General features: G+C 43.1%; 1 protein-coding gene across 2 annotated transcripts; it reads left to right on the top strand.

The window, feature by feature from the left end:
* The first annotated feature begins 1,922 nt into the window (after positions 1 to 1,922).
* Positions 1,923 to 18,664, top strand: LOC126544347 (pancreatic lipase-related protein 2-like). 2 transcript variants are annotated; one of them, XM_050191636.3, is made up of 6 exons: positions 1,923 to 2,031; positions 8,832 to 9,022; positions 13,948 to 14,259; positions 14,892 to 15,144; positions 16,717 to 16,911; positions 18,240 to 18,664. In XM_050191636.3, exons 1-6 carry the CDS (start codon positions 2,010 to 2,012, stop codon positions 18,467 to 18,469), a joined length of 1,203 nt encoding a protein of 400 aa, XP_050047593.2. In that variant the 5' UTR covers positions 1,923 to 2,009; the 3' UTR covers positions 18,470 to 18,664. The 2 variants fall into 2 exon arrangements, with proteins under 2 accessions (XP_050047593.2, XP_054918063.1); XM_055062088.2 differs by lacking the exons at positions 1,923 to 2,031; positions 8,832 to 9,022 and adding an exon at positions 9,776 to 13,141.
* Positions 18,665 to 20,885: the final 2,221 nt, after the last annotated feature.

Below are 20,885 nucleotides of genomic sequence, written 5' to 3'. Positions count from 1 at the left end.
TATACGCATTCAATACATGAAACAGGTCATTGTTTACGAGCAGGTTATATCCTAAAATGCGACTACAAGTGCTTGTTTTAGGCGCCTAAAACATAAATTTTTAGTGCCTAAAAATCTGGCCTCTAGTCATAACGTAGAAATCATCATCTCGCTGTTTTCACACCTTCCCCGTCATAGCACCTTTGCCGTTCCATCGACGTCATTTCGTTTTGATATTTCTATCGTCGTCACTGCGTCGTAGCCGTACAGTCGTAGTCACGCCGCCGTGCTCATTGCAACCTTGGCAAACGAGTGCCACTTCATAGTGGGCCGATACCGGTGTATGTGGCATAGAGCCGAAGCAACCAAAGTCAGAATTACCACTACACGTGTGAAATTAACGTGACTTCAGGAATATGATACATCGCTACACTGCTTTATTGCTATTACCGTCGCATTACCATCGCATTACCGTCGACAGTCATCGTGAGATGAGTTCTTCCAGAATTTTTTTCTTTTGTTTACATTCATGTTTTTTAGTTAGTATGTTTGTGTCTGTGGTGTGTGCGCGTTATATGGGGAAACGGGTTGCCTCAGTTGACTGTATTGAGATTGCTGGCTCTGTTATAGTCTACCTTCCCATTTATCTATAGTTAATAAATAACAACAGCAGAGCACCACTTCCAGAACTGCCGGGAACTTCTCGTTTCTTCTAAAAATTTCTTCTACCAACCTTCATTAACCCAAAGGTTATTCATAGACCGAAAGAGTTACACTGCCCCTGTGTCACGCCTATGCTGATTGACGCAATGCCCTTCGATGTACATTTTATTTGTTCGACGCCAAATGCCTATCTCTTGAGTGATGTGTGCCTTTTTATTCCCTTAAATATCTCTATTCTTTTGAAATTTGACGTTCAGCTGTTCAGTGTCGCATTAGCCAGCTATCGCCATTATCGCTTTGTTAGCGCTTCCAGTTGTCCTTGCGAAGTATTGTAGGTCACAGGGCTGTTCACTGTTTGTTGTTATATTCGCAGAAGCATTATCACGCCTAAAAGGTCGCAGGTGCGTTTTTTTATAATTTCAGCAACCATCCTCAACCTTTCCTTTTTATATTCAAGGTCTGTGAACATGTTCAGAGGTAAATATAGAAGATGTAAAGCATAGGAAATACAGCTCAGTCCAAGTGACAAATCCTCAGTGAAAGGGAAGGAAGGAAAATATTGCGGCGCAATTTCTTCGGGCATGCTCGCAAGATTCCGGGTGGCAGGTATGCATGTATTATGGAACCACCTTTAATAGCTGAAAATCATTTCAAATATATTCTGTAGCCACGGTGTGGCCGACAAATTCATGCTATATAACTTTTAGAAAATGCCTCTACAGCGGTAAGAGGTCACAACCCAGTTCTGTCATATAAGAAATAAGTGCTCCTTATATTTTTCTTAGATAATGGGGTGCAGGATGAGCTGCCGTGAATGCGTTCATGCGCGACAAAGCGCAGTGTAAAATGCGTCAACTCCCTAACACTGCTGCTTCGTTACAAAAATCTGCCCTTGCTCACCGTCCTGCAGCGCCTATCTTGCGCTCGTACGATCGCTTTGGCGTTCGCTGATTACGGGGCGCTCATGGTAAGTCATCACGTTTTGTTTGTACAAGGAAGGGCAGAAACCGACGCTGCCTTGATATTGTGCCAGTTAGGCATGTAACCTTATCGAGAACACGCCACGCTTCAACTCATGTAGTAGCGTGTCGTCTGACGCCCTGCAAGCACGTCAGGAAAGAAAAGATCGCATAGTTCCGTTCGCACGACTGATAATGAGCTAGCGAGAAACAGAGGAGTGCCCAGGTGAGATAAAGAAATCGTCCGTTATCAAGGGCTTTACATCTATTCCCAGAGAATTCCCCTCTCTCTTCATGGACGCAACCGGCTTTAAGGTCGGCCACGATACAAAAGCTGCCAGTAACGGACATCTGTTAGGCTCAGCCGACTCACAGTCCTGTCTCCGGGAAAGCCCGCAGCCGCTGGCAATGTTTCTAAAGCTCTGTCTCTGTGAGTAGATTGCGAACTATATATGCTACTTGTCATGCCAACTCTCTTGCACGCCTAGTACTGTTCGGTTCTGCCAATGTCAACTTGCACGATGTCCTGGCGCCCATTAGCACAATCGAACAGTACGGCGCATAAGGTCTCCTAACTTCCTCGACAAAGGCAAACTTATCTTTTTGAAACAAATGTTTTCATTGCTGTCTATTCTCTTGCTTATGCAAAGTTCTAAGGTGTACGCTTCAGCAGGATCAGGAGGATTCGTATCAAATATGAACTGACGTAATGTCTTCGGTGTACGGGGGCATGATTCGGTTTAAATAGCTGCTTTTTGTGTGGTTTTCTTCAGTGCACTTGCGTATAATTTTCGTAGTAGCACATTGACAGGTCAATGAGATTTCCTACAAAAAAAAAAAGAGAAACTAAGAGGCAAAAAAAACAAGATGTGGTAATGCTAAGCTAAAGTAGCCAATTTTAGTGCCTAATTTAACCGAATAGACAAGACGTCTCTTTTCATCAACGTTTTTTTATTCAGTGCGCCTAAAAAACTTGCGGCTCACTATTTATGAATTAATGAAAATATATCAGAGAAAAATCGACAACTATCTGCAGCAAACGTGAATTTAAGTTTACTTCCGAAATTTATAAATCCCTGAGCAAATTGGCACAAGTAGGAAGCTCTACGGTGACATCGGCGGCCACCAAAGAATGTATCAAAATTTCATAAACTGTTCTTTATTTAATGTAACTTCAAGTATTGGACAAGGTTAACAATTTCGTTGTCATGCTTTACATGCCTAATAATACTAGACTGCCAAAAACTCCATGCTAAGAAGCTTTACATATAGTATTCTGCAATATTTCAGCATTACCGTTTGTCTGTGTCATGCCAACTCGCATATAGAGATTTTGGTGCACATTGTAGAAGCGAGGCGGTCGAAACCATTCCGCAGGGCGTCATACCTGCCTATCTCACAGTCAAGCTTTGGCTTCTCAACGTTAAACTCTATCTAGATCAGTTTACGGAGCTTGTTTTGAGCAATATGTGCAAATACATTCCTCAGTACAAGCCGAACGCTATAAATATCCCCACTGGAGCTCGTCTGAACTTTTTGCTGCCCTGAAGCATAAATATGGTGCGCACTGAAAATCTAGGAGTCTTGTGCCTAATGAGTAGAGAGAAGAATTCTGCTTTTTTCGGGCTCTCTGCAAACGCCTCTATAAGCGGGACCTCGACTCCTATATTGTATTCTTGGAAAAGAGTGCCTCCGACCTGCTGGCGCAACGTTGGAAGTATATCCGCAAGCACTGTAGTAAACGTGTAGTGTTTTCGCCTGCTCGGCTCTAGTGGAGTAGAAGTCGAAGCAGTGTGGAATATTTTGCTGCCCATTTCTCACACTTACGTTTATTTATTTATTTTTTTATTTATCAATACTGTAGGCCTTCTGCAGACCCATACAGGGAGTGGGCTTACATCATCATAGGCATGTAATAAGATACAAGTTCCCAAAAAGACAACAGGAAAACATGAGGTAGATCAGAACACTTTTCAACAAGTGCATCAATATTATATTACCTACATGGTTAGCTTCGCGTACATGAGAAAAGAAAATCTAGCATTATATATCGATGCTATACATGAGAAAAATGTACGGACGAAAACAATACAACACTACAAGATACTTTCTGCCGTTTTACAACAGGAAAATTACTTATACAGGGTCCATTAGCTGCTCCACTAGAGAACAAAACTGATTTAAATTTGGATTATTTACAGCTTCGCTTGGTAGCTCATTCCAAGCGTTCACAGCGCGAGGGAAGTAGGAAAACTTAAACGTATTGCAATGCGTATTAAATGGCCGGATGCACTTATCGTGGTTTGTCCTACTAGACCGACGGCTAGGCTGATGAATATAGTCGTCTTTTCTGATTTTGATGTGTCCGTTAAAGAGGAGATAAAAAAACTTCATAGATGCAACATGACGCCGGCAGAAAAAAGTTGCCAAATGCGCTTGATTGCGCATGTCCAATACACTGTCGTGCCAAGAATACTTTGAATAGATAAACGTAAGAGCCCTATTCTGTAATCTTTCAAGTTTATCGCGAAGGTACTTCTGATGAGGGTCCCACACTATGCTTCCGTGTTCTAAAATAGGTCGGACCAGAGTTTTTTAGGCAGTTAATTTTACGGCCTGAGGTGCTTTACTCAGTCTTCTGCGTAGAAACCCTAATTGCTTGAATGCCTTGGCGCATGTATCGGTGATGTGCTTATCCCATTTTAAGTATTGCGAGAACGTGACACCCAAGTATTTTATTTTGTCGACTTGTGTAATATTCAAGCCTTTAAGATTGTACGTAAATGATAAAGGTCGTTTTTTCTTGGTTAGGCTGATGAACGCTGTTTTAGAGACATTTATTTCCATCCCCCACGTATTGCGCCATTGGGAAATGTTTTGTAAAGAAGAATTAAGCTTTATTTGGTCGTCAGTACTGCGAATTGCCGTATAAATGGCACAATCATCTGCGAAAAGTCGCAATGTTACACCTGGTTCTGCGTAAAGCAGCTTCAGGTTTCAACGATGGTGTCACTAGGTCGCACACGACGGTTCTTGCATCTAGTGCTGTGTTGCTTCAGGAAAAGCTCATCAACGTGTGCATTGAGCGCTTGAAACCTTCCTTATCATGCGGCCCTGATGGCAAACCCTTCGCAATTCTAAAAGCTTAGGGCATAAAATTTGCCCCAGTATTAACATCTATATTTAATAACTATTTGAATGCTTTCCCTTTCTCTCACATGTAGAAAACTGCTCGTCTTTTTCCTGCATTAAAGTCTGGCTGTAAAACCCACGTCTTTAATTATTGCCCGATTTCTCTTCTCTGTGCTACGTCTGAGATTTTTGAGCACGCTCTTCCCAATCTATTGTCCTTTAGTGTGAAAAATTCATTGATTCCGAATCAGCATTGACTTCTCAAAGGCCGCTCCACTATCTCAAATCTCGCCAGTTTATGACACAGATGCCCGCGCCGGTACTCCAAAGGGGGGCACGTTGGCACCATTTACTGTGACCTCAGCAAACTTTTGATGTAGTCAGCCACTCACTGTCTCTGATCATGCTTACACACTTTGGTATTGACTCGTCAGTTGTCAATCTCTTGTGCAGCTATGTTCTTTTTATTTCATGTTATGTTAACGTCAATGGCCATACGTCTTCATTTTGCATGGCGACTCGTGGCGTTCCTCAAGGATCAGCATTAGGGCGACTCATTTTTTCTAATGCGGAAGGATTATATACTCCATTACCTGAAAATTCGACGTTGTAGTCGGCGGCGTGACCAAATGGTACCAAAAATGGCCGACGGCAAAGAGTAACACCATATCAACAAGTACTCAAATTAACGTCAAATTTCTCAGGTAAATAAATTAAATCAATGCCCTTGAAAAAATTATGAGGTAACTTTAGATCTGGGTGGGAATCGAGCGCGGGCCTCCGAAGTGCGAGACGCTTCCCCGACATCATGGCGGCTCCACGGTTCTGGTTGACTAAACGAGCGTGCTTCGTTGGGCACATGACGGAGCAGCCAATGTTTAGGAGGTGGCGCCACGAGTGTATGAAAATAAAATCATGAATGTACAATTGACTGCCGCGGAGCGGTCCTTCGAATTATGAACTCCTCGTGGGCAAGCGAACGCGTCCAGAAGCTTGGCACGTTTTCACTTGGCCTTACTGGGCGCAGTTAGAATACAGGCGAGAGTTTGCGCGAACAAAGAACGCACAGAAAAAATAAAAAATTCGCGAAAGCATCTATAATGCTTTCGCATTCCCACACGTAAGTACCTCTGCAAAATTTTTAATATTTATTAATGAGGTTCTTTCCGCTATTTGGGATTCTTCATTCCTTTTTATATGCCGATGACATCAAATTTTTTAAAGCAAATTTACACTGTTGATGACTGTCGCATTCTGCAGCATGACCTGTTTCCTTTTTTTAAATGGTGCAATGATAATAACCTCACCTTGAATGCTGCTAAGACCAAAGTCATGACTTTCACATGCGAAACACCAAGCATTTCCTTTTCTTATTCTGTAGATTCTGTACAATTGTGTAAGGTTTGTGAGATCAACGATCTCGTTGTACTTTTTGATATCACGCTAAACTTTTCAGCTCACACAAAACGCGTTGCAATGCGGGGTATGGCGCTCTCTTGGCTCTGTTTGCAGACTATAGAGAGAATTAAATTCTCCTACATGGTTCCAATTCCGCTTTCGAGGACTGACGCTGCAAGGCAGCTTAGACACCTGGCAAGCAGTCTCACAGTGACCGAGTGGAACTCGCCAAACTTACGACTTACGCGACTGCATCGACTAAACCCCTCCCTGCAACTCCGACCTCCACTCGGACTTCCTCGAAGTGAAGCTGCGCTTCTCTGCCGCCTTTGGTTAGGAGTGGCCTTCACAAAGGCATACTCTACATTAATTGGAATGACTGACAGCGCAGCATGCGAGGTCTGTGGCACCGAAGAAAACATCGACCACCTGCTGTGCCACTGTCCAAGATATGCCCCAGAGAGACAAGAACTTGTTAAAGCTTTCCAAAAACTGGACAATCGGCCACTTTCTGTGCAAGTGCTGCTGGAACACCGCCCCCATCGCCCGTCGGCCCATAAAGCGGTGAAGGCGCTTTTGTGTTTCTTAAGGACGACGGGTTTGTGCGACCATCTGTGACTTTTAATGCAATTTCTGTAAGACCACACGCGTCAGCGAACTCGCCGCAATTTCCTTCTTTCCTTCCCTCCTCTCTCTCCCTGTGATCTTTGTTTTCCTCTTTCCCATTTCCCCAGTGTAGGGTAGCCAACCGGACGTTATTCTGGTTAACCTCCCTGCCTTCTACTTTTCTCTTCCCTCCTCCCCCTCCTACATGGTTCTGCTAGTTGTACGCAACCGTCTTCCTCAACTCGAATATGCGTAGGTCGTCTGGAGCGGCATTTCTAGATCCAACAGTGACATTGTAAATCGGGTCCAGAAAAAAGCTTATAAACATTCAACATCACCGCTTTGCTAACACGAATATTGAACCTTGTTCTAGCACTGCTGGATTGTTGTCATTGCCCTTACTTCGCTGCCGACATAATCGCGCTGACAGTTTGTTTCTTTTCAAACTCCTTCATGATATATTCACTTGCCCCGAACCTATTAGTTGCATCATGTTTCGTAGTCCGCGCAAGATCATTAGAGAACACAGACTTTCCACGTTCCTTCCTGTCATCAGCAACGTTCAACTGTGCCCAGAATGCCGAGTCTTTATAACGCCTATTTTCATTACCTCGATATTTTGCATAATAATAATAATAATAATAATAATAATAATAATAATAATAATAATAATAATAATAATAATAATAATAATAATAATAATAATAATAATAATAATAATAATAATAATAATTATTATTATTATTATTATTTGTATACCACATCGGCCCTCGAGACAGATATTTTCGGTTTCGACTAAATTTCGAAAAAGTTTTCAGCTGATTTGATGCTCTTGGACTTAAATACGAAGAGAGAAAAAAACAAAACAGAACCGCATGCATAGCTTAGCAACAACCCTTTCGGAAAAGCGAGCCAAATATTCAAAACTGAGTGGTACCACCCCATTAAGGATGGCACCGCAATAGCGTGCCGTGATGCATGGAAGTGGCGTGCCGTGTTGCAGTCAACGGCTTCGAATAATGCACTTGGGTGCGCAGGCATTCACTTCCTCGTTTAAGAAGCTTGAGCGTCGTGAGTATTATTTTACGCATACATATGTTGGAGAACGCAATCGTTGCGACCACGAGTGTCTCGAGAAAAAGGAGTGCCTTGACATGTAGACGCACTCCCTCTGAAGGAGCCGTGGAGTGCGGTTTGTATCGTTTGTAAGAAGGAATGAATACGTATCACAAGAGTAAACAGGCTGACAGAAAGTGAATCGATTAATCCATGCACCTTGCAACATGATATACCACTACAGAGCATAAAGCAATAAAGAGACACAGGGAGATAGTGACCTGCAGTCTTCTCAAAGTATGCATTGCTGCTTGAGTGCCTGGACAATCAGTTTAGTTTTTTTATTGCACGCAGAGGGAGGTAAAGTAGATTTACAGCAATGCCTAGTCAAAAACACGAAAAAAGAAGAAAAAAAAACTCTCGCGTACTGATATGATTACAAAGGATAGTTTACGTGTGACAGGTGGCGAGCAATAATGCACTTTCTTCAGAAGATCAGTAACCAGCGGCGCCAGCTACACATCTTATGACTCAGTTTATGACTTTAAGTCGTTCTCATGCATTCTTTACACATATGAGTTTACAGTGCCTAATACAGGGACCAGCAGTTGTGGAACTATTCTGGTGGCAGCAAAAAATAGCAACGAATGAATGAATTAAATTTCAGAAACGATGGCTGCGTGGCTTATGCTGGGTTGCGAGCAAAGTATTAAACGGTAGTAATGAATGTAACTTCCAATCGAATTTATTTTTAGTGCGAAGAATCGATTATCTGGCTCCTAAGGGACTCGAATTTTTCGAAACTTTTCTGAAGTTTATGCTACAAAAAGAAGATCGAGAGGGTCGAACACAACAAAGCGGAGCATTGTGTTAAAAGGACCAAGCAATAGACCATTGATGTCTTTTTTTTATCTTTCTTATTGCCCATAGCAACTATTGTCACTACTCCTGTCGCCATTTTCGTTGCATAGGGCGAGAACTTAAGAAGTGAAAAGCAGTAATTCATATTCTTTCGGCTTTTTTGTTTTGTTTCATTAGTTGCACTGCTAGCTACTTCGCTTGCTGCCACTCAAGAAGCCAGCAAGAAATTTCATCGCGAACAACAGAAGTCCGATGCGAAAGAGAAGAGAGAAGGTTGCTGCTCGGATATGGAAATGATTTCCACCGAAGAGCTGAAGTGGGGGAAAAGGATGCTTCGAAGCATTCACCTCGCCAACGAAGCAGTCAAGGTAAGAACGAAAGATGCCGTTTCGTTATGTTGCTTGAGCAAAGTAAAGTTGATCACAATGGCAGACTCACCCCTGCTGCAAATTAGTTCTAATCATGTCATGTTCAGCGGCCGTAGAGCGCGTCCAGAGAATAAATTCTAATAAATTTGCTACAAGGTGAAAAACTGCGCCTTTAAGTTAGCGAAACGAACTTTATTGTAAACGAGAGGGTCAGAGAATTCTTCTGCTTTGACGATGATAGCAAAGAACGGCTGACAGAGGGGTCATTATAGACAAACGATATATAATGCGGAAATGGCATGGTACCTTACCGTGCGTGACCGATCTCTGCGGGGTCACAGCATCACAGCCTTGGTCCGACACCATACGACTACTTTCGGGGGCTTTGGGAGGACTAGGGTTATCGGAGAACACCATAAATGAGCGGAAACTGTGAGCCCAAGATGTTATTATTAAGCATATTCCGTTGTAGTTTGTCGGAAAAATTTTCCGCAAAAAATTTTGAGAAATAAGATTGCAAAACAAATATAAGGTCATTCCATTTTCGAAGACGGTGTAAAAATCGCGAATGCTGTTGCGCAAAATAAACGTATACGACGTATACGTATTCGTATTAAATAGACGTATACGTATTAAATAGACGTATTCTTGTCCTTTTGCAAAGGACAAGAATACGTCCCAGAAATTCAGCGGACACGTACTTTGACAACGCGGAAGGAAAATGACACATTGCTGGAATGTGTCGTTTTCTCACCGTGTCGACAAAATAAGTTCCTGGTGAATTACTGGGACGTATGCGTCAACTAGATAAGCTGGGAAGCATCATACGAATATGGTCCTTTCTTTACAATAGAACTTTCCGGACGCTTCTAACGGGAGGAAAGAATGAGAGCTGGCCACCTTGTCATGCGATCACGTTGGGGAACTGCGGCAAAGGCGAGACACACAGTACAAGAGAAAAAGTTAGATGAGCCAGTTTGTGCGATACCTTTTCACGTCCTTTTTCAGCGGCGAATGCGAAAGCACGTATTTATTGCTATTTTTGTGCGCCAAATTACGCTACTCAATGTGACTGCAGTGGAAGCTGCTCGTGTACCTACCACGATGCATCTGACTACACAACGAGTGCCCTAAAGAAATGGCGTTCTTGTGTGCTGAGCGTGCCGAATTATGATGAGCTTATTGCCGTGACGAGGAGGGCCTGACAGTTTGGTTCTCAGCGCTATGTATCTCGAACGTTACTGCGTTTCGGTGAACTCGGTGCAGAAAGAACTACAAGAGCGCAAAACTCCTTTGTTTCTTTATACGCTGGAGATCATACGCGGGAGCTGACACTGGGTCGCAATAATCTACACCATCAAGTCTTTTAGGAGTCAATGCCACTTAAGGTCGCTTGCAATACTCATGTCACCTGATACGCATGAAAAAGAAAACGCTCCATAAATACAACAAGCACACTGCAGTTTCTGATAAAACGCAATAAGATATGGTGGATAAGAGGGCGATGCCTCGTGTCTTGCTTAAACTATATTATTATTTTTTTTTATTTACAAGTACTGCTGTATCCATACGAGAAATAGCAAGGGGCTGGGTCAGTACAAAACTTAGAAGATACAAGGACACGCTTGCACAATATAACAGGTTAAACGGTCGCATAAAAGAGGCAAAACAGGTTTACAGAATGTACATCAGAGGTAAGAATGCTAACAAATACTAACACGATATATATTTTATAACTTCTGCAGAAAATTGTTCCGTGGGTAGTCGTCTAACGGATCCATGAAGCTTGTTCCACAGTTCAATTGTTGGCAGAAGGAAAGCAAATTTAAAGCAGTTCAGTTGCGCACTAAGCGGGACAAATGTTCATCGAATCAGTGCGCCTGGTTCTACGCACAGAGCTGGTGACATAAGATGTAGGCATGCAGACGTGAACAGAACTGACAATTTTGTGAAGCATGATAAGACGATCACACGTGCGTATACGAGCCAGCGACTGTAAGGATAATAGCTGAGCATGCGAGGAGGGGGAGAAGTGGCGATCGAACCTGCCGTATATAAATCGTATCGCTTTTTTTGTACAGCTTCAAATTATAGAGGCGTATTCAAGGATGGGTTGAACTAGCGTTTTGTAGGCCGTGAGTTTGCACTCTTTAGTGGAATTGTTCAGCGTGCGTTTGACTTAACCAAGCCTCCGAAGCGCTTTTGAACAAATGAGGTCAACGTGCTTGTGCCAATTTAAGTTAGCCGTGAAAGTGACGCCAAGATACTTGTAGGTAGTTCGTGAACAAAAATGACTGAGTAAGACCGGACATCGAACAGCACAGCGTTAAATAGTGTGTGACACGGTAGTTGAACGTACTACATTGTTGAATGCTGTGATAGTTAAACAAAATGCGTCATAAAAAATGAAGGCTGCACAACTTCTGATTGCGTTTGGCATCGAGTAATCGAATTTTACGAACAATGCATGTGCAAATTATCCGCCTATGTGCTAACGCGCTCTATTTACGCCTTGCTTTAATAGATCATCGTAATAGATCTTTAATAGATCATCGTAACATTATTTTCACGTTGCGATTTTTGGAATGACACATTTATGCCTTATTTATATACTGCACTTACCTTTTGCCTTAGTAGAGTATTAATCTGCCTTATCAACTATTTCGGATATGTCTCTCGAATTTGTATTCTTGTATTCTTTATAGTTCATTTTACCTGCTTATTTTCAGCTACAGAGACTTCTTGTGCCATTAGAGTGCGTATATTAAAATGATCAATTTATTTATCGTATGTTAACATCTGGTGTGCTTCATATTCTAAATCTGTTACCTTAGTGAGCACCAACATTGATTGTACTTGCAACATGTTTCTTTTCATTTTCCCGGCTGTATAATTGTAGAATGAACGTCGCACACTGTAATGGTCTTTAGGGACCCAGTCAAGTTGCCTAGAGTGGCTTTTATCCATGAAGATCATCCAGATTTTCTGGATAAATAAAGATTGATTGATTGATTAAAGAACAAGTGCCGTTAAGACTGACATGTTACGTGTGGCTTATGCCGGCACCAGTGGGTGTACATACCATAAGTCATTGCAGCTCCAACTAAACTGTGTTATTAGTGTGAGAGCAGAGGGCATGGACGCAGTGAAGTCAATAGAAATTTTGGCAGCAACAGATTTTTCCTACTCTAGTGCACGTATAATTTACGGAAATTAAACTTACGATTAAATATAACAGCGCGTAGGAGAAACAAGGCCACCGGAGAAAAATCCAGCAATCAGTGGTTCTTTATCAGCAGAAAAATCACAGTTTACTTGAAAACAACTGCGCATAATTATGGGGCATAATGTGACGTCGTTGTCTGTATAGGGGTATATCCAGTAGGATATATCAAAGCTCTCAAAATGTTTTTACGTCGTCAATCTAGCAGTTACTCTACTTCTTGAAACTTGTTTATAGCAGCCTGAAAATTAGCGTTGATCATGCCTAGTAAGGAGCAACGGTACCGCGCCCACTACCGGCAGCATGAGTGTTTTCTGTTGTTTATGATTTCTTTCTCTCCGATAAGTTACCTTTGAAGTCCTGTAGCCGTGACGCAAAATACAAGTGTGATCATCCAAAAAAGAAACAAAAAAATATAAGTGTGATCATCCAGAACCTGGCTAAGAATATACTGAAAAAAAAATACTGTTAAAGGTATCATGGGAGGACTGACTGTTGGGCTAGTTGGTCTAGCATAATAATTATGGTAAATTAGCGCAAATTAATAAGGGACACAAAGAACAAAGTATACAAGGCCGGAAGCGCCCGTTCTTGTCCACTTTGTTCGTTGTGCCCGTTAATAATTTGCGCTAATTTACCATAATTATTAAAGAATCATAGGTTGTCGCTGCTCAGGCATCCAGTTGCAACTTGCATTACCGTGCATCGCGAATCCCTCTCTGTTCTTTGCTTCTTTTTTCTCCTTCACTTTTACTTTGTTTTTTTGTTTTATAATACGCCTTGTGCAATGTGGCGAACTGGGAGTGTTGGTACATATTTTAAAGGCGGTAGCGCAAGAAAGACACGGATTGAGACGAGACGACAAGGACGAGCGGTGAACTTCCAACAACATGACTGTGAGTGGTTCACCAATATATACGTGCTGTCCGAGCCAGGGGTTTTCATCTGCGCATGCGTAAATATGCCAGCTCTTCGTCTGCAAGCGTGATGGAGGCCATGCTGACACATCCCTCTGCAAGTCTAGAAATCCGTTCAGATTCTGCGATTTCACGTGTCACAGATGCTTTACTCTCCTTTATGCCTTGCACCCCACTTCTGAATGCCGCACGAGAACCCCCCTCCCCCCCCCCCCCCTGCACCCCCGTCCGTTTATATGGCAATGCATCAATAAATATTGAACATATTGTTGCTGATGACTACGTATGTGGGCGTGTCCGAAATCTGCTTTTTGACCTTGTACGTCAGGGATGCTAACGTAGGGTAGTTCCCTGGTCATGCTACCTAGTTTATTTGCCCGGTAAGGTCAGCCAGCCGCCAAAGTAACTACACATGTTGCATATTTTCAAATGTTGAATGCGCGAGATTACAACCCATTTCCTCTTTTATTGTTTCAATGCCCAGATAATCACTTGCAGAACTTCCCATAGAAATTGACAAAACGAAAAACAGACAACTCAGCACCGCATTTTTATTGCATACGAAAGGAAAATGTTCTTTGATAACTTTTCTACTCGATTCCTTGGGTATAGGCACTCTGCAGTCATATTACAATCATGTATCCGCCTCATCAAAACAAAGCTTTTCCGACAGCTTTTAAGCTGAAAGATATTTCACGCGAAACAAAAATGCTTTCAAACAATTCGACATCTTGTCGGTGGGAACAATGCAACAGTTACAAACGCTCTGCCTTTAATTTCCGCAGAAACTTCCAAAGAATGCCTTCTACAGCGATCACACGGTGTGCTTCGACAAGGTCGGCTGCTTCGATCGCCTAGGCGGAAAATATTCTCATTTTGTCTCTAGTCCGAAATCGCCGGAAGTCATTGGGACGAAATTCCTGCTCCACTCTCGACTTAACAAGGATATTCCGGTGCTGTTAGACTACACTGACAACGCCACGCTCGACGTCGCTCACTTCAACGAAACCAAGAAACTGGTCTTTGTGATCCACGGCTTCGGCGCCTCAGCGAAAAAGAATTGGGTGATCAACCTGAAGGAAGCCTTCTTGAATCTGGTGAGCTGCTCAAAACAACCACGCGATGCGACCGATCGTTCAACGTGCCCTAACTGTAGTGTTGACGCTTTTTCTTGGTTGAGTTAGTCTAAGATAAGGGTGTTCAATACTGAAGAGGCACCGCCGTTTTGCTTAGTGGCTATGGTGTTGGGCTGCTAAGCACGAGGTCGCGGGATCGAATCCCGGCCACGGCAGCCGCATTTCGACGGGGACGAAATGCGAAAACACCCCTGTACTTCGATTTAGGTGCCTGTTGAAGAACCCCAGGTGGTCCAAATTTCCGGAGTCCCCCACTACAGCGTGCCTCATAATCAGAAAGTGGTTTCGGCTCGTAAACCCGGTAAATGAATTATTTCTAATACTGAAGAGGCCTGCATAATTGCAGTACATGATTAATACAAACCGACGCATGTGGATAAAACCAAACCACTGGCTAAAAATGTAGGCGCACTTAAGTCTCTCAAAGCCTCTCTGTTGCTTTGGGAGGTTGAGTTCCATCTATAAGCGAAAGAAATATACTTATTGCTTTTAGTAGCACCATGACTGAACGCTTACGTAAAAATAAGTATCCCCGAGAAGGAGATTTCTATATTTAGCCTCACTCATGCCATACTGTTTGCTAATACTTGCAGGATGATGTGAACCTGGTACTGGTCGACTGGAGGAACGGCAGTAAGTCGCCAGACTACGTCTCCGCGGCAGCAAACTCTGCTTTGGTAGGCCGCCAGATGTCCTTGCTGATCCAAGAACTCATACGTTCTCATCCGGACACCATGAACGCCACACAAGTATATCTGGTCGGCTTCAGTCTTGGCGCACAGGTTGCCGGATTCTGCGGACGCCATTTCTTCAACGCGACGGGAACCAAAATTGGGCGCATCACCGGTATGCATACAATTCTCGTCCGTCCTCGATGTTTGAGCGCTCCAAGGAGCTACAAAATATGGAGGCTTCCTAAATCGTCATCTAGGAACTCTAAGAAATTTGCAGGTTTTAACAAGCGCACACATTAAGACAAGGACGAAAGCAAGAAAGATACAGGACAGGCGAGAACTCGTAACTATAGTTCATTCGGAGCAGACAACAAACATAAACAGAAGTATCTGAAAGTACACAGACCACAGTACGAAAAGCGGAAAAGAACTCCACAGTCATGTTGCAATCCAGAAATTATTTAGCATTTTTATAGGAAATATTGCGTTAATTCAACCTATGCGAAGTTCTCCTAAAGTAAAGCACCTACTTTTACAGTTTAAAAAAAGTAAGTTGGCACCCATAATTTCTCGCGCACGATGATTCAAATACGTTGCTAACAATTAAGCATATTATGTAGGACCACTTGCGTTCGCACTTGTAAAGGGACACATACGGCCAACACGAAATGAGGCTATGTTGGCAGCCTTCATAGTATGTCGGGATGAGTGTTCTTTTGTTGGATATGAAAATTGTAAGCGAAAGCCATAATTCAGTTTCGTAATTCCCTTCGTGACCAAATAATTACTATGCTTAATTATTTTGCTGGTGGTTACCACAGTATGTGACGACACAGTAAGCCGTTAATTCTGCGAGTGGTACGTCGTTTGCGAGCACATCAAAGGTCTGTTCTCAGTCTAAGTTATCTTTCTTTAATCTATGAAAGCACCACAAAAAATGACGAACTCGGCTGAGAGAAGTGGTTGTCAATAAAAAGGTGACTAGTTCCCTAATAGACTCTGTGCCACCTTACCAATGCCGGTATGTAGGCGTGCGAGCCTTGTCTCCAACGGGGCTTGGCTTAAAGCTTCATAATTTTCTCGCATATATTGCTTTCTTAGAACTAAATCATCATAAATCACCTATTTACTTTATAGCACACTTCGTTACTCTTTATGCTCATTAAATATAAAAAGCGAACGAACAAAAAAAAAAAAATTTAAACTGACGCATTGTGAGCGCTGACCTTGCAGTTTTTCTTCCAACCTTAGCGGTCGCCGGTATACAGCTCATGTTTGATAAATTGCACGACCAAGCAAGAATGGTCACGGTTGATAAAATTTTTTTTACATAATAGTATAGAGAAATTGTCATTCTACACGCGGTTTTAGTAAGAAACGAAGCGTTGTGACAGACGGAACGTTGCTAGCCAGACATGTCCTCACGGTGTCTCAGCTCTACGAGAAAATGCCAATCCAATGTCACCATGTCCCTCCATTCCTATGCATACAGAACTGTACGGCAGCGCTAGTTTTTATTATAGTGAATTAAAAAGAACTCTATAGGTTAACTGGTCCCAAACCAGCCAAAATATGAAAGAAATTAGCAGCAGCTCACTGAATATGTATAATGGGAAGCTGCTTAAACTCGAACATATATTCTCGAAATTGTCTAAGTCATGCAGAATATAACATTGTAAGGCGATTTTCCGCAGGAACGTGCCAAAATACAGGGATTTTTCTAACTGACGTCGGTCTCTTCCAGCGTTAGACGCAGCCGGACCACTTTTCGAGTCCTATGATTTCCAAGTGTGCAAGGAGGACGCATCATACGTAGACGCCATCCACACGACAGCCGGGAGCAACGTTCTTGCAGGACTGCTGGGCATAGAGAGCCCCTTCGGCCATGTTAACTTCTACCCAAACGGTGGAAAGTCGCAGCCCGGTTGCTGGTTTTTCGGTAAGCATACCTGTGCTTACATTAGCGATTTCGTGTTTTCACAGGGCCACCGTCATTTCAGAGTTGCGCAGGCATTAGGTCTCTTTGATTTGTCATCCCGGACTGTCCAGGACTGCCCGAGATGCTGCATACGCCAACGCTCGTGCGATCAAAGCCGCGTCTCGGTCAGTCCAGGGCAGTCCGGGAGGTATCCACAGCGACGCCGGCATTGTAACAGAGACGAAACAGGGGCCGGTCTCACAATGCTCTTACTCCGTAATACTGTAGCGCCATTTGTCGACGCCTGATTTGATTCATTGTCGGGTTTGGATTGCACTGGTACTTACTAAACCACAATTCGATGCGAAGCGCTTCGCGCATCCGGGGAAAAATCGTAAGCTACGTTCCACCTATAATCGAATAAATAAGAAAGAAAAACTATTTAGGAAATGTTTATTGCGTCGTTTCGGCAAGTAAATATGATTCAAGGAATTACTATACCAATAAAACTTACATAACAACAGCAATTTTATATGATTTCATAGAAAGTACGTGAGGTCGCGTATTTTTTGTATGAAATACGGCAGATCCCGTGGAAGACGACGTTCAGCCTGCGAGAGCTGTCCTATCTTATTTTATTATAGAAGAAAGCACGCAAGCCGAATATTTCAGCAGCTGTGCCTTACAATTTGGGGATGATGTAAAGCTAAAGGCACGATGAGTAAGTCTGAGGTGAGGCCGCCATTGCACATCAACCTCACGTGACCAGCAGCTTAACGTCATCAAACTCAGCGACGTGCAGAGGATACACTTAAAGTGATGTCATTGTGGGAGGCAGTTTTCACACATGTATGACAGAGTGTCTTATATTACTACCAAGTCTCGGTAGGAAAAGGCTCAAAATTACTATACAGGCAAATCAAAAGAAAGAAAGAAAAGAAGAAAACACGGACGATGGCGCACAGTAGGCACAGCAGGCTTGGGAGAAAAACTTGCTCAGAGAAAAACAGTGCATATTACAAGCAGCACAAGTCCGCTCGTACCCGCTGTGGTGGCGCAGTGGCTATGGCGTTGCAGTGCTATAAGCCCGAAGGCCCGGGATCAAATCTCGGCCGCGGCGGCGGCATTTCGATGGGAACGAAATGCAAAAAAAAAAAGCCCGTATACCGTGGATTGGGTGCACGTCAAATAGCCCCAGGTGGCCAAAATTATTCCGAAGTCCCCCATTAAGGCGTGCCTCATAATAAAATTGTGGTTTTGGCATACAAAAACCCACAACATCTTTTTTTTAAAGTCTGCTCCAATGCCAGCAACTACTGACGAAGCGCACTGTAAACTTTCTTTTTCAGATCTGTTCTGCCATCACCGCCGCTCAGTACAGTACTTCATGGAGTCCATGCATGAGAACCGACATTGCCTATTCAAGTCGAACCCTTGTGACAGCATTGACAGCTTTCTGGATTCGAAGTGCAATTCTACGGGACCTCATGGCGAAATGGGTTACTTCAGCGACAATGCCGAAGGCCGTGGAGCCCAGTTCCTGTGGACCAACGGAAACAACCCCTTCTGTAAGGCGTGAATCAACATTGCATGTTCTAAAGCAGCACGGTCTCATGCAGGGCGAAGCTATATATAGCCACTAAAGTGATACCACTAACCACCCCAGTGGCATAGTGCGGCAGAGATTGCAGATGCATGCACGCACCGCAGAAGCTGCGCATTGCATTTCTTCACCTTGTAATCATCTGTGAAATAAACATCGTCAACAACTGCAGTCGAGTCTATATATGAATATGCGCGGTAAAGTCTGCTGCTCGGGAAGCGTTGCGCTTATTCACTTAAAAAGGTGCTTTTGTTTTTTAATAACTCCTTTTCATGGCAGAATGTCTTTTACGTGCTGATCATTATATATATATATATATATATATATATACACACGCAGCTGTGGGCAGCTTGTGTGGGCAGATGCTGCACCAGCACAAATTGAACGCCGCACTGTTGGCCATTCCTATCAGGAATAAATAAAAATTTGTAAAAGGGAGACCCCATAAAATATTGCGTGCATAAGGGATTCCTAACTGTATGGCGGACTTGGGATGCTACAAGTGACATCGCCACACCAGAAGCCGCATCTCAACTTCCTTTGAGATTCATTGCGCTGTTCGGATAGCGAAGGCGCAGTCTCCTCTCTCAAACAGTTCACGCCTGAAAATGCCAGGATACGGGACGGTAAATGCTTCTGTCCATTTTTGCCGATGGAATGACTGCAGCGGAATCAAATGAACCCACAGACACCGATAGCTGAGGCAGACATTCAACCAAGCGCCCGTGACAACATCTAAGACGAGGTAGCCTAGTGGCCCTTTCAATGAAGATATTGGTATGCACAGCAAATACACAGAGCCCTTACAACCGTGATGAGGCGTCGCTTGCTGGGAAAGTTCGTGATACTTTGAAAGATAGCCAGTGCAAGAAATTAGGCATACACAAAGAGTAATAAAGTTCGCAGGAAAAACGCAATGCAAATTCAATGCAATGCAATGCAATAACACACTGACGCGCAGAATAAAAAAAATAGCTCGGGCGTGGGAGCGTGCGCTTTCTCTATGAGGCTTTTTCAATCAACAAACTTCAGTTCTCTCTTCTCCTTTCCCTCTTCTTTCGTGTGCGGGTTGTTTTTCACGTTGACTTATTTTTTAAGGCGTGAGGGTATAAAATTTGCATGTGCGTCTGAAGGGGTTGAATTCCTTGCATATCAAAGTTTTATCAGTTAAGTGGTGCTGTCCGCGCACGTGCGCGATTTCACCACGTGTTCCCCTCCCCCCTTTCTCATCTTCCTATTTCCCCATTTACTCAGCGTAGAGCACCCAACCAGGTGAGTTTTTGGTTAACATTCCTGTCTTCTCTCTTTCTTTTCTCCTTCCCCTGCTCCTCACTTGTCGATGAACTTGCTCAAATAAAGGTGACTCAGTAGTCAGCTCCAATAAAAAGTTGCACTGGGAAATATAAAAATTCACCCGACAGAACAAATCCCTTCAATATTGCAAGGCGGCGCCTGCAAAATATTAAACGAAGAACGACCACCTACATGCTCGTAAAAAAACTCAATAAGCGTTTGCTTCTTCCCCGCTTCAACTTTGCAATTACAGTACCAGGATATTAGAATAATGTATGCTAATGACTGCCGGAGTCTTAATTCCAATGGATCATGCCCGTTTCCCTGGAGGCAGTCTCCAAGAGCAACACATGCCACAAATTTTTCACAGTAGGCAGCCATTAAGGAAACAAGCATTAATTTTGACTTTGAACAACCTATAGGACGCTATTAGCGTTCACCGGGCAAGCTTTAATTGTATCAAGTGTAGACGCATGAAGAACCACACTAGACAAGAATTAATAGGCAACTTCATTTTGTTTTTACTTGTTACTTTCTTCGTTTACAGTACCTGTCTTTTGTTTCAGCTTTCCTTTTATTAGAAGAGACTGAAAAAGTTGTACGCATTACTACACAGGACTTTACGAAGCCTTTGCGGCAGCACGTTTCAAATAAATTGCATAGCTCAGCTTATTGTTCGAGTATGCTTTGTCACCAAGGGCTTCTTTTGATGACAGTCTAAACATGTCAGTGAATCAAGTCACAATATCAGCAGCTGCTCTGAGCAAAGTGAACAGGTCCGAAAAACAAGACATATGCGGGCAAAGCAACGCTGTAGTTATCTAGGTCACGGATAATAATAAAAAAAAAGAAACAAAGCTTGAACCTTGATGCAGAAGAGAGGTGTGCGTAGAGATCGAAGGCTGCGTTACGAAAAGTTCTCCGTGTTCACAGACACATGAGCACCAAGGCAAACAATACGTCTGCGTGAAGTACAGCCAGAGCACAAAACACGATGTGCCCTGTTCGGCGTGACCTCCGGGACATTGTAGCGCGCACTGATTGATTCTCTTATGCATGCAGCTCTAATCTCGATGTGGAAGATGCGGCAGAACATTGA

This window comes from Dermacentor andersoni, chromosome 1, assembly GCF_023375885.2.
Source record: "Dermacentor andersoni chromosome 1, qqDerAnde1_hic_scaffold, whole genome shotgun sequence".
In the NCBI taxonomy this organism is placed as follows: domain Eukaryota; kingdom Metazoa; phylum Arthropoda; class Arachnida; order Ixodida; family Ixodidae; genus Dermacentor; species Dermacentor andersoni.
This window is presented reverse-complemented; position numbering and strand designations above follow the sequence as displayed.